The 18605-nt window shown below is 39.7% G+C and overlaps 1 protein-coding gene across 3 annotated transcripts in view; it reads right to left on the minus strand.

Annotated features, from left to right (window-relative positions):
• Positions 1-439: 439 nt before the first annotated feature.
• Positions 440-18605, minus strand: part of bbs4 (Bardet-Biedl syndrome 4) — a 48212-nt gene continuing 30046 nt past the window's right edge. Inside the window, exons 16-19 of one of the 3 annotated variants that reach the window (XR_006360783.1) lie at positions 17451-17495; positions 13238-13303; positions 13026-13146; positions 440-557 (exon numbers count right to left, since the gene is read on the minus strand). Coding sequence is in view for 2 of the 3 variants with exons in the window: in XM_044030626.1 (XP_043886561.1) it covers positions 13239-13303; positions 17451-17495 (110 nt within the window). In the remaining variant the exon portion in view is untranslated. Of the gene's footprint in view, positions 558-12624; positions 13147-13237; positions 13304-13485; positions 14414-17450; positions 17496-18605 lie in introns of those variants that run through there. The other 2 variants (XM_044030626.1, XM_044030628.1) reach the window with 2 other exon arrangements.

Consider the following 18605-nt stretch of genomic DNA (forward strand, 5'->3'; position numbering starts at 1 on the left):
TTATATCAGTAGTCCGCTCAGTAATAAAGCTACTTCATTTACTTTAATAATTAAACTGTGGTTAATTTGCTCTGACAAAAACAACTGAAATAGATTACCCTTATTTCAATTTGACAAATTAATGTTTCCAGACATCCATGCTACAAGATTAGAGAGGATTGTGTTCAATTCAGATTTAGGGGACTATATTTTGGGTTATTGTGTTTACATAACATTTGTATTTCCAACTGTATGCCTGCTATTAACTGGGGCTAAACAATTTCACACTTTGGTAGTTGAGACAATGTATGACAGTCATAAGAAAAATATCTGCAAATGTCTTTCCTTAGGTTAAGCACTCTTGTTTTCTGTCAGTGTCATATTCAATTACAGTAAAAAAAAAAAAAGAATAAAATGCATAACACTAACTGTTTGGCACATGCATGCCTCGCTTGAAATCACATGTCTCTGGGCATCGTGGCTCACAGCTTGTTGCAGCAGATTCCTTGTTAACAGGATAGCGCCTCCAAATCTGCTCCTGGAACACCTCCTTGTACGGGTCATTACTGTAGACATCACTGCAGATCAGATCACAAAAGCATTTTCTTCAACGGAGAAGGCAATATGCAAGGAAGGCTATGGCAACCAGCTACTTTTTCCCACCTGAGATCACAGAAACAGTTCTCAGACCAGATGCTGCGGTGTGATCCACAGCTGCCAAGAAGGCCCACAACTTATTATCTTTTAGAGGTAGGGGATACCAGCGGTGTAATGAGGCTGACTGGACTGGAACCATCTACCTAATGTAAGTTGGATGCAGGGACTTTGTGGAACGTTATTAATCCAACTTCATTCAGTTTGTGGTGATCATCACCTCAGTGAAGCAGCTGCAGGTTGGAAACATCCCAAACAGGCCAAGATAAAACCACCTGTATGTTATATTGAAGAAACAATAAACGAGAATTTAAAGAAAGAAGGAAATAGGAGGTGTTAGTGTTACAAAAGGCAACTCACTTTATTTACAAAGTGGTTTACTGTATAAAGAATTCAGCAGTAAGGACATAGTAGACAACAAACACTATAGACACTATATAAGGTAATAGCTATTCTCTGCAGTGTTTTCCATAAGGATAATGCAGAGAAGCCATTTTTCTGTGGAAACACCATCCTGGTTGGGAAACAGTGAAATCAAGACTTATAGTGGATCAATATAAACATAGATGCTGTAATTTTTCTCTCACTATAACACAATCAGTGCAATCATTTTTAACACAATGCCAAGTTAAAGTCAAAAGGTTGTCTTTCTTTGCTTTAAAGTCTCATCTGTAGATCTGTTGAACACGCCCGAATCCATGTGTGACTGACAATTACACATGAACTGCACCAGCTGTGGTATAGAGTGAGGTGTTTTAGTGGCATAGTGCAGTGTGAAAAACACTCTCAGGAGCCGCTGGCTTTGATGGTGAAATATGGCAGAAATATATTCACACTTGAAGTTGTGTTATGAGAATGTTGTCACTGGTACAATTGTTCATTAAAGGGAAAATGTATGAAATCGCATCAGACTTGCAAATGAAGTTGAATTAATATGAACCTCCCATATGTGCTGTCAAGAGGGGCAGAGTAATGCAATGCATGTGCACAGTCAGGCTGAAGGAGAGAATGTAGGTTTAAAAACTAAAAAATGTTTCCAAAGAAATGTACATGAAATGCAGAGAAAAGGACATACTTGTTGTTGACATAATCTGAATAAAAGAGGATTTAACTGAGGCATTTTTATGTTTAAGGACTTGCAGCAGGTGTCGTGAACAACACCTGTTGCACTTTTGACTGGAGCTAGAATTAGTTCCACTCTGACAGGTGTAGCATTAACTCTTGGAGATGTTTGCTGTTGTTTGTGTGGGTGTTCTCCAGGTGGTTCTCATTCCTCTCTCAGTTCAAATGCATGAGAAAGTGAACGGTAATTATGCGTAAAAGTAAGTGTTAACCTCTATACCACTCTTTCACAAATGACTGCTTCAGGAATATTAACAATCCAGAAACACTGACTTGAAGCAACTGAACTGACCTTATATTGAGATGGCTTTGTCAGTGAAATCCAGCAATTGCATATCAATTATCTTTTGCGGGCATTTTATTTTTCATCATACAAAGCAAGAAAAATCTCAGAATACCTCCCCCACTGCCGCCAAAGGAGCCTCCCTTTGTTCTTTTTCCACAGTGACACAAGTTGGAAGTCATTCTGTACTTGCAATGACAGGAAATCAACTCAAACTCTTCTCTGAACTCTGAGAGCACTGTACTGAGACTCCCTCGACACTGTCTCCACACTGTTTGTTGCAGTAACCTCTCTTTTATTGTTGACATTCTGTATGACACATGTGTTGCTATGGCCAATTAAAGCCATGCCCCAAGACAGTACACTTGGCTTATAAAAGCTGGATGCTGCATCACTGGTTGGATAATGCAATTCTCTGACGTGTCAAGGTCTTTCAGGAACAGCGCTATTCCCTGTCTTCCATATTTGTGCAATTAGAGCAAAACATCCCCCGTTTTTGACCGCTAAAATCACACCATCAGTTAAAAGAGAGCCTGTTATAAAAGCATATGTATTTTAAAGATTGGTTTTTGTTAATTCATGCTCTGGAATTGCTCATTTATTGATCTGACTTTCATGAACACAAGTCACCATGAGAGATAAGCCGGCAGTTGAGTTCAGACATTAATGGGAGGCACAAAGAGAATACTTCAGAAATCCTGATTCTTTAAAATGCTGGGGACTACAGCTCTGGAATGCATGATGGTGCTGAATCCGTACATAGGATGATATTACTGTGACCACATAGCCAAGACAAAACCACCTAAAGGACATATTGTAAAGATCCTACAAGAAGGATCTTTATCTGCTGTCAAACTATTTCTTGCTGAGAGTCAGTGGTGACGATGGCAGCTACCAAAATGAGATAATAAGCCCCATAAGCAGTACACCTGCTTCAGGACAGACTGGACACTACAGTCAGTATGTTTTCATGTACAGTACAGCCACTGTTCAGTTGGACTCCTGTTCTTGTCATAGTATACTATAATGAAGTGTGTCTGCCTCTAGTATGCCCCCTTTCAGCTCGTTAGTATTAGGCGGTTTCAGTTTAGTTGACAGCTAGCTGTTAACCTGTAGAGCATCACTCTGTCTCCTTGCCATCGATGAACTGTAAAAGATTGAATTCTTAATGTTAACAGAGCATCAAATCTGTCTCGTTGTCAGTCCAGAAAAAATGAGTGGGCCTGACTTTCGCCAATGTTTTTGGTCACCGTTGTCTTACTCTTCTGTCTCCAGCTTCTTCAGCTCATTTTGACCGCACATCAACTTATAAAAGGTTAGAAATGGCACCCCCACCTCTATATCGCCTACATTGGCACTGTAGAACTCCAGCAACATGACGACACAACAAAAGTCAACTTAACATCAAACTGTCTCAATAATATTTATATCACATATAATACTACATTAGCTGCATCCACATAATCATATGGATCAATAAGAAGTGTCCCCGATGCAAATTCACAAATGTAATTAACTGGATTTAGATGAAATATAAAACATTTCTGAATTCTATTTTTAAAATAATTTACTAAAGTTTCATATTGAGACAAACTGTATAATTATATCTTTTTTCTTTGTTTTAGGGCTACATCATTTTTTGTATTATATTGACCAAATGCTGCTTACAAAAACGCAGTCATTATAGAGCAGTGAATGTATGGTGAGAGACTGGGTGACATACGGAGGCCACTGGAGGTGCACTTTATGGTTCCCATTGAACAGGTGGAAAATCCCCCCTCGGGGAGTCAGGAGTGGACAACCACATTAATCGGAGGAGCCCCAGTTGGCAAGGTCCCATCCCTCAGTTCCACAGGCAGAGGATGTGCCAGGGAGTCGGCATGTTGCACACTGAGGCACAGAGCCATGTCTCTGGCAGCCATGCCAGGTGGGATGGGGTGGGGGAGAAGGTCTGGAAGAGGCACTAGTGTGTGTCTGTCCCATTACAGGACACAATCGTCTTAGAAAAACACAAGTGGTCATTGGAACAAATACACACTCTACACACACACACGCACACATTCAGGAGGTAAAGAGACTATGGCGTCATCATCTCATCATGTAGAATACTAATACACTTTTCCCTTGGATCGGCATGATAAATGACTTCCTAACTTCAAGACGCAGCATTATCAAGCACTTAGCAGCTAAAAATATGTATGACAAAGAGACAAGCATCGTGCTATGACTCCCATTCATCAATCAAAAGTCATTGTGAGGGAATGATTCATTATCAATGATGGGAGGAAATGCAAAGGTCACGCTCTGAGCAAAGTAAAGGCACAGACGCCTCGCCTCGTTCTGACATCTCAGCAGCCATCAATCAACAGCCTGAGCCATTTAGCCATCAAATATCTGTCCTTTATGTCAACCTCAATCATTTTTCTAAGTATGACTGCAAATTGTTTTATTTACTATGGATTTGCTCACTAATGCAGTAATATACTAAATAGGGTTACCTTCAAAAGTCCAGTGCTTGGCAGTCAAGTGGTGCCCCCTGTTGGCACATTATCTCTGCACCAGTAGCTTTCCATAGTGATTTATTTCATAATTTTACCCTGCACTACATATAGCATAGATAAAAATGTTTTAGCGTCATTCATACCCTGATCTCTGTACAATTATAATAAAACCGCAAAACATTCAACCGGATTAAATGCATTGCAATAAGGGTTTATGGATGGGAAATGACCCAGTCAGAAAACTCAATCAGTAATCATGACTAGATTATAAACATTTCATTTTCCCTCTGTTACAATTCGATTACAAGACAAATCAGTGCAAGCACTGAGAAAAGAGAAGATAATCGTGCCCATTATCTGATTTAGAGTGATTTCTGCAAATGAACACAAAGTATGACATTGAGCGTTCACAGAAACACGGAAAGACAAGCCTTTTCTCACATATTATCTGCACTGCATTGGCCTCTTCAAAAACAGAGAACAGAATTCAGATTCCCTCTCCTACAGGAAGCTTTTAATGATCAAACTCCATCATATTTTAAAGAGCACCATATTATCCGAACAGATCAGTCAGTTTTAAAAATGCAGGACTATTCTTGAGGTTCCTATGGGAGGTGGTGCCCTCAGTCGCCCTCACTACATTTAATTAGGTGCAGGGCAGGTTAAGGTGAGCCTTGAACCCTTTCGATGGCGTATAGAAATAAATTGCTGCTGCTGGTGAAACCCCCACTATGACACAGAGAACGTACTCTCCTCTATTCTCTATTTCAAATGTATTTATGATTTGGTTCCATGTGAATAAAACGGAACTGAATATTACAGGATTACAAACCACCATAATATTACAAACCACCATGAAATGGAGATACACATTTTTCTATACAAAGTCTCCTTTATGGTTCACTTTCTGAAATCTATTATTTGAATAGCTTTTGTTTTTCTTCTTTGCAATAGTGAAATCATTCGGTTTCAGTCACGACAATGAGAGTCATTTTCCACCAAACAACAACCGGTTATTGGCATTCACTCTGCTCACCGCTGATGTTTTCATCCACTGTGCCAGATTACATTGTAGGGAAGAACATATGCAACCCTACAAAAGCTTTTCAGACACATGCTTTTCCCTAAAAAACCTTTGGACGCTTGTGTGCTGTCTTCAATAGTATGAAATATGTTTTGTGCAGGTGATATGGGGAATTTGACATCATTTACATGGACTCATTTCAAAGAATGTTGCACACTTTTGTGGATTAAAGGGGTTACTCATTGATTCTTTCATCTGTGAAAATCATGCTGGCCATCAACATTAATCCCTCTGCTGCAACACATGTGTTTCAAGCTAAAACCCAGCAGAGAGAGGGAGGGAGCGAGAGAGAGAGAGAGAGTGAGAGAGAGGGAGGGAGGGAGACAGAGCTGAGCCAGTGGAGCTGTTCATCACTCAGAGAGAAGAAGTAGAGGAAATGTGTGCTCCTCTCCTCTAAAGACATGACATTGGTGATGAATGAGACTCTGTGTGACCAGTTAAACATCTTGTCATCGTATGAATGGAGCGTGTACAGCTTATGGGCTATTTACATATGATAGTATAGTGTGCAGATGAGTTAATGATTGAGGGCCATGGATTTACTATGATATACTCTATATACCTTGGTCTGAAAAAACTTGTCTTTTGGATCAGTACCACATGTTTCATATTTGTAAGAATTGAAGTGTCATTGCATGGCCTTTTAGTCACGTCAAGAAATGGTGACAAAGAAGAGGACAGCATGTTCCACAGAGTTGCAGAGACTGTACGCTTGATGTTTGATGATCCTTCTCAAACCACCGGCAGACATGCACGCCACTGTCAATGAAAACAAAACTATGTTATGTTCCATGAATAGGAACTCTACTAAAATTGATGCAGCTGTGAATTATTATAGTGAACTATTTAAGCTACACAATGCAAGTCACACTGAGGTTAGCGTTCGATTATAAAGCAAATCACCATCGTCCTCTGACCCCACTGTGCTCCACCCAGACCTAAACATACAGTACATTCTTGTCCTTTTGCTGCAGGAATCAGGAGCTTGTCCAGGAGTCAGCCATAGCAACATTCTCCAGCAGTTAATTATTGCATACAAAGCCTTGATGTTAGAGACTTGATGCAAGAGCAGAAGAGGAGACCAGGAGAGTGTTCATGTATTGAATGAGCAAAACCAGTGATTTGGATTCTAAGAATGAGACAAAGAAAATATCTCTAGAGTGCTGCCAACCTTTGTAAGTGAGCATAGGCAGCTTATCATAAAAACAATAAAAAGGGGCAAAAAAATAGAGAGGAATATGGAATATGTATTATACGTGTGTGTATAAATATAATATTTTTGCATTAAAAGTCCCTTTCATAGAAACTAGTAAGAAATTTTGACATGCTAGTATGTTTACGTGCACAGTTCAATCGAGCTACGGCTAAGCTAATACAGGAAACCGCACAACTTGCCGAGTCCGGCTATACTGACTCTGCCTCTGCCTCCATAGGTGGCGCTGTATCTCTCTATAAACTATTGTTTATTGAAGCAGTTTCCTGTTGACTTGCTCTTGTGGTTGCTCTGTTGCTCTGAAGAAAGATGCTGACTAAGCGTATACATGCAGGAGTAATCAGACTATGTATACCACATTATCCAGCTATGTTAGTCCAACTAAGACTAGCTCAACTTTAGTCAGACTAACATGTTTACATGACATTAAGAAAACAAACAAAACAAATTAGACTCTTAACATGTTATATTATTATTGTTATTATTAGTTATTACAACTGCTAGTTGTAAAAGATCTTTTCACAGATGTCTCCAATCTCCCGCTCTCTGCTATTTCCTCTTTCTTCTTCATTGGATATTGTATGCTGTTTACGTTGGCCAAGCCATTCACCATTGCAGTACAAAGATGTTGGCTTAAAATGGTGGCCTCTGTAAAGCCAGGGTCTCTGCTAAAATACTGTATGTATAAAATGCTTCTTTTAAGGCTTATGCACTTATGCAAACATACTTGGTATGTGTACTACTTATACAGGTATATATTCAATTTCTACCAATAAACCCTTTTAGATGTTGGAACTGGAACTTATTCACAAATTCAAAAGGACTTGAAATGTTTTACACATGAATAATAACTGCAGTTGGCTTGTGTTTATTTACTGTAGGTGAGTAGCCTGTGATATAATTCCTTTTCTCCAAACAAAAAGCTCATGGCAGCGTTCAGTAAATGTTGAGTGATATAATACATGACCAGCAGCATGTCAGCTTGTTCTCATTATAGGTATGGGTCCAATGTCTGATTATAGGTGAAAGAAAGTCCTCATGTGGCGAACAACACAGTTTGGATGGAACACGATGGAGCACATTTTTGTAGAGAATCTATCAGTATCAGCAATGGGTTTGTTTTTCTTTAAATTTGACTTGTTCTTGAGAGGAAACGTATATGATGTCAAGTGAAATTTAAGCCGCAACTTGCCCAATGCTCGACCAAGCAAAAACCCATCTCTCAGCTTCTCATCCACCATCTGGACGTAACTCAAGATGAGTCACAGAGCCAGATTTAAACAGTCCCTGCTCTGGACTGTTGCGCTGACTGATGAGGTGCTACACAGCAGCCATGACCCCGCTCAGCTCTCCGCTTTTTCCAGTAACAACATACACTTATTGTGGCGTGTCCGTGCTGCCAAAGAGCATTGCCCCTGTTATAACTGTCTCCATTACACAACATGTCACTGTGGCTGTATGTGAGTGCACACACACTCACATGGACCAGGGAGGGTGTCATGGCACATTCCACAGTGAGGCCCATTGTATAGGAGCCACAGGGCCCATAATAAAACTCACTGATTATAAAACATGACACTTGACAGTAGCAGTGTAACCTGAGCGATTTGACTCAAGATCTCATGAATGACATAGCTGGAAGTAATGGCTGCGCTCTAATGAAAGCTTGTATTTATTTAAGCAGTTTTATGTAGTGAGACACACATTTAGCCACTGACCCTCATGGCTCCTTTATATGTTGAACAGCCTCTTGCAGCAGTGTGCAATTTCCATTATGTTGTGAAAAATGGTAAAAGCAACACAGCGAGGGCTGGGAAATGTTACCACAGGATCTTTGATGACTGGAACCTGGTTTTCATTAAAATGTGTCACAAATTTTAAGCAAATATGGAGAGTTACTTCGCCAGTAATGTAATTTCAAATCTTGATTGACTTCATTTACTGAATCTGTTTCCACTGCACGTATTCACAGTTCCCTCTTATCAACGCACCGGCTTTTCAACCTCCCTCAGACATAAAAACTTTTGTGTGATATGCTCTTTCTTCATTTTTGAATTTTCCCCTGAACCTCTATTTGTCATTAACCTTGAGGACACCACATTATGAATGAAGAGAAAGTATAACACCACCAGACAGAGTTTCCTGTGGTGGTACAGCTCCATGTCCTTGCTGCAGCCTGCAGGACTGCCCTCTCCTGTATGGATTAACACAGACATGTTATTCAAGGGAATCAGCCTGGAGCAGGTACTGCACTGATCTTATAATCTCCATGTCAGATGGATTACTTGACTCTTAATCAGTTATACGATTGACACATCCACATCAGAAAGTGGGCGTCGGCGTCTGCTTTAAACTGATAAGGGAGTTTCTCAGTCCAGCACATTTAAGTGTACCTCTCTTTTGCTTTCTCACCTGAAATACTTATATAACAATAATAAGGATAAAGTGAGGAGGTGAGCTTTTCACCTAATTCAGGCTATTAACGTTTGAGAGCACAAAAACCTCAATTCAATCATAAAAGGCTGGTCCTTTGAGGCACGTTATAACTCCATCCATCACTCGTCTGAACGGCTTCATATCCCCTCATTTCTGCCAGGTTTTCTTTTGGACCTCTTTCACTTTGTCTCCGCTTGTTCTGCTTCCCTGCTGCTATAATGACAGCAACCTGTGGAGCTGTGCGAGCTGCAGATACATTCCCGACAATATGCACACTGGCACCGGCCAAGGTTTCTGTGTGATAGGCAGAAATGATTAATGAGCAGACTAAATTCAGCACAGGAAAATCTCCACGAGTGTCCACTTTTGCAGTGTGCAATATCTAAGTGTGCTGACACAAATAAAGAGTTCCAAGAGAAAAGCCTTGAGAGAGCCCACACTGCTGCTTACCAAAGCGCTGTCTCTCAGTTTGACGGTAAACAGGTGGTTGGTTGTAATAAATGGATGTCGTCCTCTGCTCCTAAACGCAAATGTAAGGGATGAGACTTTTGGCTCTCCTGTGCTAACAGCAGTGGGTCCTGTGCTGCATTAGCACCTCCTGTGACTCTATTAGCTCTGTCTTCGTTCATTATTACCTCAGCTATACATCTTCACTCTTATTATTCATGCTGTTACCGCAGGTGCTTTTGATTTTAATTAACTATCACCTGCTGACGCCGGTGTCACATCAGAAATGACCTCTTACATCTCTCAGAGTTTTTGTTTTGCAGTATATCACGCTATAAAAACAATACATATAACATATAACACATTTATATTATGCTGGATTCTTTCATTATTCATAAAAAGTACATTATGTTGCTTTGTTATTGTCTTATTCACATTAATTAGTCACTACTGTTGAAAAAGAATGTAAAATACTCTTATACAGGGCAGTACAGTGTGTCTGCTGCTTCCTAATTTCGGTAGAAAAGTGTTACTGCTTGGTGACATCTTGTCTAACTTTAGCCTTTGAGGTGGAAACAGTTGTGTGTTTTCTCACTGAGATGTGTCACATTGCAGATGCTGTTGGGTGTGATCGTCTTCTCAGCACCTCAATGTGTCAGATTTCTTCCTGACAAATGCATGTGCACCGACATTTGTAAAATCCCTATTCTTCATGACCTCCCATTCTTTTTCACCCTTGTTGTTATGCGGCGCACACACACATGCACGTGCACACACACACACACACACACACACACACACACACACACACTGATGGGCTCAGATTACAAAGCCTTTGCCATGGTTAGCGAAATGTCCCTCAGGAAAGCAGTGTGAGAGATAATGCTGCTGCCTCTTCAATCCTTCTCACAGTTTGGACTTTAATGAGCTGCAGCAGCAATACTCTGACTGCATTCATTTTCTTGGCTGGTGTAAGTTTGTTTACCTTTACAGTTTGGACTGCACTTCCTGCAGTGTTCATCAGAAGTGTCACGTGATGTTGCTGTGACCTCTGCCGTTATATTCAGGTTGGAGTGATGGTGCAGAGTGATCATTTTGTGAGCTAGAATGAATCTTTTTGTGGTGCAGCAGCAATAGTTAGTTGTAGTCGGTACTGAAACCACTTTATCAAAACTCCCCTCCAGAAATACTGCATACTACAACAATTCTTAGAAAGCACATAATGCCACTCATTCACTCCCTCACCCACTCACTCATCTTCTACCACTTTATCCTTCACTTCGTGGGAGGGCGCTGGTTCCAATCCCAGCTGACATAGGGCAAAAGGCAAGGTACACCCAGGACAGGTTGCCAGTCCATCACAGGACGACAAATAGAGACAAACATCCGTGCACTCTCAGTCTCACACCTACGGTCAATTCAGAGTGTCCAATTTGTCTAATCCTCAAATCTGCATGTTTTTGGACTGTGGGAGGAAACCAGAGAACACGCAGAAACACTCATAACACTCATCACACACTGAATAAAACTTTCACAACTGAGAGCATCTCATAAATTATTGAGTTTCATCTTTGAAGCTTTTTTTCCTCATATATCAGAATTTAAATCTGTGAAATCATATATAACAGGACTGAATCAGAAATGCAGCAGTTTGATTTAACACCCCCATTTTCTCCCTTTATCCTTCCCTAGAGCAATTTATTTGAAATAAATAAATAAATATATAAATAATGAAAGGGACAAACCAACACAAAAACTGACTTCTCAAATTTCAGGGCTGCAATAACAATTTTCAAAAATTCCGATAATGTCTAGTTTTATTGCACTGCTGCCATTTACCATGTTAACAATGCATATTTTCCATCACTTATCATTTAAATCAATCATACATGAAAACACAAAAACAAACTGTATTTAATTGTAACATGTAACACCTTTGACCTTCTCCCTGTGCCTGAGCCAAACATATTCATCCATGAACTGCCTCAATATCTGTTTGGATATGAGGCAAATTACAGTTAACCTTTAATTTAATCAACCCTTTTAAAAACCTATGTTAGACGTAGAAAAAATGAGCTGTGACTGTTGACTGTGTTGCAGGTGGTGGAACACGAATGAGAAAAGACTTCATGACTTGTGGAAAATGTGGTATTTGAATGCATTTATGTAAACACAATCAATTTCAACCCACAGCTTTCACATACTTGATTTTGTGTGCATGGTTTCCTTTGGTAATCTCTATTTTATCCTTTTCTTTAATGCACTGTTTTTATATTATTTGTTAAATCACCATATGATAAGTCATGATATTTCCTTTCCAGTCCAAAAATAAAAACGGTTGGCTTCTGTTGCACTCTGCTGCAGAATTAATATTTACTGTTAAATCAGACTTTTATTTTCTTGCCTACTTGCAGAGTGAATAACGATCTAAACATATAATAATACCAAGTAAAGTATATGTATATGAGCATAAATGGGAAGAAAGGTGATCAGAGATGAAGAGCCAGAGGGACAGGAGGAGAAGAATGTGACCCTTGTGGCTCTGACCTCCTTTCATCATGATCGCCGCACCCCATCAATCACTACCTACTAACCAGCATCCTGAAACAAACAGTCTTTTACTGATGAAAGGTGGAGGGAGAACAGCAGTGACACGAAGAGTGCAGAGAAAATATGTGTTATAAAGTCCACCTCATCCATATATCTACACTTTTAAAGCATTCAGAAGAAATACATGAGCTAAATGGATTTTGTTGTGGCGGGGAACATATTTCTAAAAACCTCAAGAATAAATGACTTAACGCTTTAATCAATCACAGCTTGTGCATATAAACATATGGAGCTATAATTTAGCCACCAAAGTAAATGAGAAATACACTTCCAGATAAACAGGATGAAAGAGTGATGCAGACATCTGTGACTGGTCGAGCTGACTCTGAAACTTGTTTGACATATTGCAGGATGTTTGCAGGGGATTTTTTTTTCCTCTCTTTTCGCCAGGAACCATGCAACATGAGTAAGAGATTGTCTCATAATCAAAACCATTCAGCGTGCATGGTGTACATTATCCTCTGGTAAATAGGTTGAGCTTGGTGATTTACAACCAAGCAATGGCTGGGTCACGTAAATTCACCGCTCTGTTCATACAAACAAAGAAATGTTTGCATATGAGGAGGAAGGGGCTCTAAAAACACGTTCAGTTGGTGTGTGCTGATGAAACTGAAGCGCTGAGAGACATGCTGTGTTGACAACCTGTTCCCTTCACACTGATACTGACCCTGGCATTCATTTGCGTGCTGAACTTACCAGCGCAGTTTTCTTTGCACAGCTGCTGACAACACTGCCAGGCAGCACAGGGAAGCAACGGCTCATCAGTGGGGAGGAGGAAGTGTGCAGCCCCCTGTGTGGCGTTGCACTGCTTGGGGTTCTGTTGAGTGGACAGAGATTTAGTGAGCTTGAGCATTGCAATCCCAGCTTAATGTTGTACAGGTGCATCTTTCCTCTTAGGGTAAACTCACCTCAGTGCAGCTCCGTTAACTGGAATAGCTTCAGTCCATCAGAGTCTGCAGGGAATGAGTGTGACACTGAGGCAAAGGAAGAAAGTGAGGCTTGATGATAACAAAAAACTGCTGGGCACTGTATGGACAAACTCATTTTTGGGGAGTATGTGGCACTGAGATTGTGTAACATACATTGAGAGAGACCATATTTGTATTTGTATTTTTGTATTTATTTATTACCAAAATATGAAGAACTGCCACCCAAAAAACCTCCAGGAGTTTGAAAATCACATGTTAAACAAAAGTAGTAAAATATGACACACACATAATCCTATCATTGTATTCTGTAGAAAAAAACATTTCATCAGTACAGAAGTCTCAAGTTACAATAGAAAACTTGTAAATTGAGCTAGCTAGTGATATAGATATATGGATTATTGATCCTAACCTGGGAATTTGTACAGGATAGAATAACATTACGAGTCATATAAAAGAGACCATTAAACACATAAAACTTGCATTATAAAAAAGAAATACAGACCCAGCTTAAGCAGCAAGCCCATGTGGAAAATATTGGTTTGTGAAAACAAGTGATTTCAGAGCTCTTTTAAAATGATGAGATCATCATTGTGGTGCACAGAACCCTGAAAATGAAAACTTTTAATGTGCTATTTACATGCTATTTAAGGCTTTTTATTTGCTATTTACATGCTATTTAAGGCTTTTTATTTGCTATTCACACCTGCACTTGACCAAGTGGGACATTTTCTCACAACTCATGCCTGAGTTGATAAGCAATATATAATGGTAACAGCATGCGCTCCTAATATTATACATTCTCAAATATTACTTCAATTGTTCATGCCAAAATTGAAAATGTGTCTTTATAGCCATGAAAACAGATTCACCTTGATTCACAAAGGCTGTAAATATTTCAGTGGCCCAGAATCAAATTTCAAATGAGTTGCCATAGGCATTAGATATTATGAAAATAAATTCCCGAACTTCTCCATAATTTACAGCTCTCAATGGGCTTTTTTTGCTTTGGACAGATGTGGAGGAAAAAAAAGTCACCTTCCTTCCACTGCACTACGTGTGGTAATGGAAACATGGTCACAGCGACTGACGTCATTAAACCAAACAAACCGTGGCAGTGATGTGTTTGGAGTCAGGACCCGTGGATGAGAAATCCACCTGTTAAAGTGATAAGAGGTAAAATGGTTTGAACTAGCTGACTTTGTGGAGCTCTGTCAGGTTATTGATTTTAGTCTTTGTATCATTTTATATCTCTTTCCCTTTTTTGCTGTGTTTGAAATTCTCTGAGCTTCTTTAATCTTGTCAGGCTTTCTCCACCTCAAGAAAACACTTTATCTAAGATAAAACAGATAAGACGTTTGGAGAAGGGTGTGTTGTGTCTTTCTCTAAAGTTGACCTCTCTCTCTCTCTCTTGACCTGACCTCTTATTGCCCCTTTATCTTTTAGTTTAGCTTCCTGGCTAATGTTTACACCAGTCTACTAGACACTAATGAAAGGCAGCTTTCAAGGGTGAACTGCTTTTCCTCTCTTTATACACAGCAAACTGACAGAAACTCTGGGAGCTGAAAAAAGCACAAGCCCTCTGACAGTTTGCCCATTCTGTCAAATTTCACTGGTTTTTCACTGTTCAAGTGTAGTCAGATGTTGTTGCTTTTATCAAATGAACGTCTTGCATGGATCAATATACAGAACAAGTACTTTTTTGAGAAAATAAATAAAAACAGAATTTGTTTTTGGCTACGTCTGATGGTACAAAGTCTTAGTCTCTAGATAACAATAATAATAATAATAATAATAATAATAACCTGAGAAAGCACTGAAGCCATATCACCACCAAAATCTAATCATTTCTTCCTTGGACCATATCTTACATTGAAATCCACCCTTTACTTTTTGAATTACACGTCAATTCACCACATAGTACCCAATCCCAGCTGACATGGGTTAAAAACAACACACAGAGACGAACATCCATTCATTCTCACATTCACACCTACAGGCAATTTAGTGTGTCTAATTAACCTCTGCATGTTGTTGGACTGTGGGAGGACACGGGGAGAACATGTAACCTCCATGCAGAACCTGGGTCTTTTTTGCTGCAAGGCAACAACGTTAACCACTGTGTCACCGTGTGTCCCTGGCATCAGGTTATGCAATTAAGAACGTGAGATCTGTCTTTATTCGTCATCTATTGAAACTTCTTTGTTGCATAGAATCAAAATGTTGTAGATCGATACCGTGGCCAAACACGACTGTCATTTCCATCTCTCTTACATGAATTCATTTCAAGGCACTAGCAGATATGGAATATTGAATGTTGGAGAGAGACAGTAGGACATTTAAAAATGAATAATTCAGTGTTAAACTCACATGCCGAGATAAAGGTGAGTGAAGAGAACATCTCAATTACTGTAAGCTCATATTCACATTCTTTGCTTTTAATTAATGTTCCAGAATTTCTAATTCACATTGTGTGCCAAATAAATGACATGCAAGAAATATAATGAAAAAACTACAACACATGTCCTTTTACTTTAAATGGCTAGGATAAATAATCAGTGGATGTCGATCTCAGTTTTGAGTGTGTGTATTTCTAACCTCTTTAGGACCTTTTCTGACATAAATACTGGCCTTGTTAGGACCAGTAGTTAGGGCTAAGATTAAAATTATGGTTAGGTGAAAGTTTAAAGTGAGGGTTAGTCATTTACTGGTTATGGTTAAGGTTCCGGATAATGCTTATAATGGACATTTTGGCTGCTCCTCACGTTCTGTCACGTCTTAAAAGGGGCTGTTTGTTTTGGTTTTAGAGTTTGTCTTAGAATTAGGTCTTCTGTCAGGGTTAGGCTAAAGTCTAGGATTATTCAGTTGGGATGGTTGTGGTTATAGGGTAAGGGCGAGGGAATGCATTAGGTCTATGAGTGTCCTCACTAAGGTAGATGTACAAAAATGAGCGTGTGTCAGGTTGTGTTAGTTAATTCTCAGAGTGTGTGGCAGCACGCTGGGGTTCACAGAAGACGCTGTGTGTGCTGTAGCGGACATGATGTGTAACAGGTGTGAGGCGGTGAGGAGGGGACTCGTGCACAGCTGTCCCTATAGACACTGGTCATGTCCTCCCCCATCTGCCTTCCCCTACCTCCGACCAGGCTCCTTAAGTCCTGGCAGGACTCTGCGTGTATGTATATTAATGTACAGTATACAGTATGTGCAGCAGATTCAAAATCCCTGCTTACTGCAGCCAAGTGTCAGCACCTCTCTGTGCAGCGTCCCACTGCGCCTCCTCCCTGATTCTGCACGAATGCTCCTCAGGTACTCGGAAGATCCTGCACCCATGTGGTTTTGGCCATGTGTCCATTTAACAATGAATTATCATGCTCCACATCCCAACCCTTCATGCTGATTATTATATGTGGGCAAAATTAGAATTGTATCTCCTTTTTTAAAATTCAACTTCTTTTATGTGTTTGATATGCTTGACTTTCATGATTGCTAATTCATTTCATTTTATTTCCCAGCTGACACAGAAATGTGCAATTAAGTTTCTTTCTTTTGTCACATTCACTTATTATGTGACTGGAAATAGGTTTTTCAGTAAATTCAGTTTTTAGCTCGTGGTTCTGTGGCTGTAATGATGCTAAGGCAGCAGTCAGTCTGTGCACCACTTTGGTGCAGAGTGACGAATCTCAGTGACTACAGAACAGATAGTTATTAAATCTCCTACAGACAATTAATCCTCAGCTTTTGTTCATGTCCTGACATTTGCGTTAGAGCTAGATAGGGTTCATATATTTGTGGTTTTTTTTTTTTAAATAACAGCTTCTGCTTTTATTACCGTAAACCAATGTGTCTGGTATATTCATGGTTCCCATCGGGATGACGTGTACTATCAAACACATTTGAAATATGTCCACAGATTGTGAGCAGCACAAGTCAGTTTGGATGGAAGTGTGTTATTACTTGGCATAATGCAACGCTAGCATTGTCTGTAAATGGATGCCATGTATTTTTTCTTTCCACGTTACATAACAGACCAAACATCCCATGGTGAAGGTCTGGGTGAGGGCGCCACTTAAAGCAAAGTAAATCTGAGGAACAAGCTCTAAACAAGGGGACAGGATTGATCACAAAGTGGAGACACCTTCCTACAAAAGCAGTTTTTAAATAAAGTTTAGAAAGCAAATATAGTTTTTGCACTTACCCAAACTCTGCCAGCATGTCCCCAGATGATGCCAATTAGGACAATCTGTAGCATAGGAAAAAGACCCAAAGAAAAGGCGATGAAGCAGTGCTTTGTGTATTTTTGGCTGTTTGTGTAAGAGACACAGCGGGCAAACTTATCACAATTCACGTCATACGTCTGTCTCCTTCTCAGAGACACTTATTGTGTTCAGAGTCTGATGCAAATATGGGTCTAGAATCTGCTCAGGAGTCAAGGCAGAAATATTCTTCATATAACTCACAATCATCAACACCCACCACAAATTATTAAAAAACAACGATAGACAATGCTTTCCTTTGTTGTTGCATTTCTTCCGCCGTTTTTCCGAGAGTCTATTGGTTTTTTGTTGTTTTTTTTCCCTGAGGGCATTCTGATGTCTGACAAGACTCTGAGTGACAGCTCAATCAAATAATTATATCCTGAACAGAAATCAATTAAAGTCTGGTGACAGATTAGTAAAGTCGGTTGCTTGTCCATGGCAGCACAACAAGCCCCAGGTAATCCTAAATTGAGATGTCATGAGGAGAAAATGAATCCGCAAATCTTGTTGCTGAGCCACTCCTGAGTGTCAAAGGGGTTTATAGGTGAGCTGAAACATGGTGCACAATACTAACAAATGTGAACCGAGACATTTCAAAATGATGTATTTTGAAGAAACTTTAAAAATAACTCCAACCAACAGTCAAATTAAATTCACAGTCTCAAAGGAGATTATGTCTGCAGATATACAATTAGTTTCTTTGTTTAGACAATTATAATATCATGACAAAAGACACTGAATAACACAACTTAACAAATGAATGCTGTTGGAAGGAGAGCTCCAGTGTGTTAGACTCATATTAAAGCATATTCATTAGTGTCAGTCAGCCAAGACAAAAATAATCAAGACTAACAAGCACATGATGACCTGACATCGAAGCATTCAGTGTGTGTACCAAGTAATCACAGTGGCCCAGTCATCTTTACTGCATGTAAAAGAGACACATCACATTGTCTGGCTGAGTCAGTGGAAACCAGAAAAATAATAATCAAGCTTCAGCATCTGCGGTTTGTTTAGAGGCTCATGGAAAATAATGTTTCCATTGTCTGGGTAAGTTACAAGAGTGCTCGATCCTTCTAGTAACAAAGCAGGTT

The sequence above is a fragment of the Solea senegalensis genome, linkage group LG7 (assembly GCF_019176455.1).
Source record: "Solea senegalensis isolate Sse05_10M linkage group LG7, IFAPA_SoseM_1, whole genome shotgun sequence".
Classification (NCBI taxonomy): Eukaryota; Metazoa; Chordata; class Actinopteri; order Pleuronectiformes; family Soleidae; genus Solea; species Solea senegalensis.